This window comes from Rhinopithecus bieti, unplaced genomic scaffold (genome assembly GCF_001698545.2).
Source record: "Rhinopithecus bieti isolate Rb0 unplaced genomic scaffold, ASM169854v2 scaffold_38740, whole genome shotgun sequence".
NCBI lineage: Eukaryota > Metazoa > Chordata > Mammalia > Primates > Cercopithecidae > Rhinopithecus > Rhinopithecus bieti.
The window spans coordinates 4698-9727 of record NW_016815870.1 but is presented as its reverse complement, the minus strand read 5'-3'; the positions used below and the strand labels follow the sequence as shown (position 1 = coordinate 9727).

The window sequence follows — 5030 nt, the reverse complement described above, 5'->3', positions numbered from 1 at the left end:
TGCCTGATGCAGTTCCCAGCTTGACTTTTTCTTTTGGCTTCATGGCTTGGGGGGGTCCCAAGATTTATTTTCCTTTCACATGTTAATCACAAAGGAAAGAGACTGCACCTGGCAAAAGGTCTGGCCGCTGGTCACTTGTAGAAAGAAGCCATAATAACAAGAGTAAGGTGCAATATAAAGAGAGCAAGATTTGCTTTCCCATGCTAGTAAGGGGAGGAGTGGGTGGAATTCTTTCCAAAAATTCCTACTCTTCCATTTGTAGAGGGAATGTGGGGGTTTTAAAGAGAGGGTTTGGAATGCAGAATAGGCAGGGTGGCTAGGAAGTGTCAGGTGTTGTGACCCACTTCAGTGGCTTGTCTTGAATTATTAAGGGGCTGGTGCCATTGTGGCTAGAGGTGTCTGGTCTGTATCAGCATGTGGCCCCTGAAGCTTCTAAGGAAATAGTTGACCAGATGAGTGAGTATGGTGTGTGTTTATCAAGCATCTAGGTAAACAAATGTGCATAAGGCATGGGAGCATAGAATGGGATAAGAAAGGGAGTGGAGGAAAGAAAACATTCCAAGGATGTAAAGTTTATCTCAGAGCGACATCTTGAAACTGGGGGATGGTGGGAAATGAGGAAAGGATATGGGATAGAAAAAAAAAAAAAAGTTTAAAAACTTGGTTTGAAGTCCTACTGGAATCACATTATTTTCTTTAATATATGTAATTGAAAATTGGAAGACTATATAGTAACTATGCTTGTTAATCATCAGCCCATAAAACAAGAGATTGCAAATGCAATTATCTGCAGATTTGTAGGGTTACTTGAAGAACTGATGTTCTTCAGAAAATAACAAATAACAATATTTTTGTATTTTGTAACAATAAAGTTATAAAATAGGTTTTATAGGACAATGAGATCCTATAATTAATTTCCAGTCTGGCAACTTGAGGTTTTATTGCATTTTGTTGACTAAATTGAATATTGATAGCATATGAAAAGATTTATTGTTTGGTATTTAAATTACAAGAGTACTAAATAAAAAATGCAAGTGCACTTGTCCTTCATTTCTGACTTTGCAAAAAGCCTAATTTGCATTGTGAGAAATGGAAAATTTTGTGTGTGTTTGGTTTTTGTGTTTGTTTTTTTATTTTTGGCATTTTATTCGGGCTAATCTTGGTTAACTTCTTGTTATCATAAAGAAATGTATTACAACAAATGTTTATAAGTATCTATAACTCTTTATCAGTCTCTAAAAATGAGTGAAATATGAACCTATAATCTCCGGACTCTATTATCAAAGTTTGTCATGGAAATAAATGAGGGTATGAGACACTTTTGAGTTCCTGGTATTTGGAGACACTATAAAAGGCTCATGGGACGTTGCAGACCATTAAAAGAACAGTAAAACCTTACCTTTTTGATGACTTAATCTGTTTGTTTGTTTGTTTGTTTGTTTGTTTGTTTGTTTTTGAGACGGAGTCTCGCTCTGTCGCCCAGGCTGGAGTGCAGTGGCCGGATCTCAGCTCACTGCAAGCTCCGCCTCCCGGGTTCACGCCATTCTCCTGCCTCAGCCTCCCGAGTAGATGGGACTACAGGCGCCCGCCACCTCACCCGGCTAGTTTTTTTTTATTTTTTAGTAGAGACGGGGTTTCACTGTTTTAGCCAGGATGGTCTCGATCTCCTGACTTCGTGATCCGCCCGTCTCGGCCTCCCAAAGTGCTGGGATTACAGGCTTGAGCCACCGCGCCCGGCCTTGATGACTTAATCTTTGATTGGCATTTTGCAAACATCGTTTCTAATCCTCACAATAATGTTACAATAATGTCACTGCTACTTTGCCCCTCTTAAGGTTACATAGCCAACCCAAGGACAAACATCAAGAAAGGCTGGAGATGAAATTCTTATTCAAATATGATGTTCCTTTTTCTACACTGCCACTATTACGGACAAAAGAACACCAACAAAACTCTTTGGATATTTTAGAATCTATTAGAAAACCAGGGTAAACACGTAGTAACGAAAAAAAGGAAAAAGAGAAAAAGAAAGAAAGAAAACCTAAGAAGTCTAACAAAAACATTAAATGGGCAGCATTTATCTGTATAAAGCAGTCTGAGATTGAAAAATGTACTACTTTACATATTTTCACAAAAGTATAAACATTAATTTCTATACATATGTCTTTTCTTACAGTGTGTTGTTTCAGTTATTTTTAAAAGATGTTTTTGACTACATATTGAGTACAGTGTACACTTCTTGGGTGAGGGATGCACTAAATTCTCAGAAATCACCACTAAAGAACTTACCCATGTAACCTAAAACCACCTGTATCCCCAACACTATTGAAATTTTAAAAATTAAAAAAAAATAACTTTTATATTTTGATGTTTAAGAAGTACAGTGCTTCCTCAGTCTCTAATTTCCTCTCCGACTCGTATAACAAGCTCAGAATTGCTGTTAAATATAGGTATCACACAGATGGCTGGGGCTAACTATAACTCCTACAACGTATTTGAAAGAATCATTAGAAAGTGCTAAGTATGATCACAGAGTCAAAATTGTTAAATTAGTAAACTTTGGATGTCTTGTACATACATAGTATTTTGCAAATTTTTATTTATTTAAAAAATAAATTCTGAATAAAGAGTATGGCAGGAGACAAAGTAAAGGCTAATCTTGTCACTTTCGGAACATTTGTAAAGTAAATGGAGGAAATCATTACATCAGATATATTTACTACTGCAGGAACTACAGTGTCCTCAACAACACTGATAAGTTTGATGGGTTTTGTTCACTCTTGAATAGATTACGAGCGAAGATAGGGTAAGAGCAGAGAAATGAATTGAGAAACAATATATCAAACATTCTGGGGCAGAAAGTTATTTATACAGAAAAATTTTAAAGGAAAAGATAGTAAAAAAATGAATTTATATTTTTCCATCTAATATAGAGCTGCCCTAGTAAAGCAGCTAGAGAATATACATTTTGATTAGCTGAAGAATTGCTGGACAAAGGGGCTGGAGAAGTCTTCAAACTTTGATATGTAGAACTACCAGTCATAAATGCTCATGTTGCAGTCAAAAGTTGTGGGATCATTTTATCTTCTATATTGAATCTAATGCCTTGAAAAATTTAACCTGGCATGATTCACACATCTACATCTCTCAGTGTAAATCTTCTACATACAGCTGATTAATGTAGATTTGTACAATTTTCTGATCACCCCACCATTCATATCTTCATAATCATAACAATGGGTGCAGACTAGCTTTTATTTCCTAATCTAAATTAGGTCATCGGTAAAGTCAACTGACAAAAAGAGAACTAAAAGTTAAAATTATAGCAAGCAGATAAGAATACAGACATAGGAAGACTGGGATGAGGAAATGGAAAGAAGTAGAAAACATTCAGAGAAAACTGACTGGTTAAACATAGACTAAAAGTAGATGTCAGTTTGTAGTTATTTCAGTTTTAACATTACCATTCAAAGATATTTAATGTAGAAAAGATGTTTTGATAGGTGTTATAATTTGACCTCTTAGCAGTAAATATAGTCAGTAGAGCAATTGCTAATCTATAAATCAGTATTCAGTCAAATCCATGTTATCAGTGAAAGAGGCAGTAATGATAGAGAAAGAGTAAATGAGTCCCTGTGTATTTACAAGTTTGTATTAGAAAACCCAAAATTTGGAACACAAATACTTACAGTGCACTATTCACCAGAATATATTTAAAGTTAGAGGAAGGAAACACGGTTTCCGCTAATTCAGTCTAATCAAGGAGCAGCTATATATTTAATATACACTCTGCTTAAATTTTGACTGGATATGACCCCATACTATTGCCCTGTAACTGCCAATGGGTTTGCTTCAAATGTTAACTACATCTGCATTATAACTAATGGACTGCATTTTCTTCACAAATCTCCCAGTAAAGGAACAACTGGAAAGTATTTTTGCTTATTACTGTGGTTGACTTTGTGTAATTGGGATGAAATTTTTTAAACCTACCACAAACTCTATTAGATACACTACAGATGTAAAAAATAATTCTATCATTTTCCACCCTGGTTATTATTCAGAAGTTTCCCTGTTGTGCAGAATCAGCGTTTACTAAAAAATAGCAGCAGCTATTACAAATGAATGGTAAGAAGCATTGCCTACTGAAGTGACAATTCATTATGACAGTAGTGATAGTTCACTTTGTCAATAGTGACAGAATACTATGGCAGTAAACTTTGTACATTAGTGATTGAACAGAAAATACAATTATATTAACACTTAAAGTAATACCTTGTAATTCTATATTTTCAACTGTAATATTTTGTGCTACTGAAGCGGGTTCATTGTCTGGGGTAACACACGAGGTTCGTTGTCTCGTGGCCACAGACATCGAAGACATGGACGTACAAAGAGTGAGATTAAGAGCAGAAATTTAACAGGCAAAAGAAAGAGAATAGCTCTCTGCTACAGAGAGGGGTCCTGGTAAAATGGGTTTCCAGATCTGTGATGAAATGCAGGGGGTCTATAGATGAGCTGGTGAAGAGGTGGTGTCTGATATATGTAGGGAGCAAAAGACTGGTTAGGACCAGGTGTGCCATTTGCATAGGGCACGAATCTCTGGCCGCCCCCACACCAATCCTTTATTATGCAGGTGGGTTCTCTGCCTAAGCTGGTCATGTTACCCGTTTCTTTCTTACTGTACACGTGATAACAAAAAAAAGGGAAGATGAAGCCTCCGTGTTGGAAATGCCTGCCCCCAAGGTAGCCCTTTCCAATCGGTGCAGCTGCTGGCATTCAATCCCTGTGCAAGCTTCCAGCTTGCTTATCTATGTCTGCAGCCTGATTTTTCAGGCTGCTCTTTGTTAGAAAATAAATGATTTGGGGGGCTGCTTTTGATTAGAAAGGTAATTCCACCAAGGACTCTCTTGCCCTTACTATCTGCATAAATTTCTCTCTACCTCTTGCATCATTACCATCATGGAACATTATGTGAATCAACGCCAAAGGCCCATTTAAAATTTTTTGAATTTTATTTATTTATTTAT

General features: G+C 36.4%; 1 protein-coding gene across 1 annotated transcript in view; it reads left to right on the top strand.

Annotated features, from left to right (window-relative positions):
- The window catches only part of LOC108516549 (kelch-like protein 4), a gene marked incomplete at its 3' end in the record, with an annotated part of 21340 nt that overhangs the window by 11760 nt on the left and 4550 nt on the right, over positions 1 to 5030 (top strand). The window contains exons 5-6 of the mRNA XM_017854103.1: positions 2451 to 2491; positions 4753 to 4763. Coding sequence (XP_017709592.1) covers positions 2451 to 2491; positions 4753 to 4763 — 52 coding nt within the window. The remainder of the gene's footprint in view (positions 1 to 2450; positions 2492 to 4752; positions 4764 to 5030) is intronic.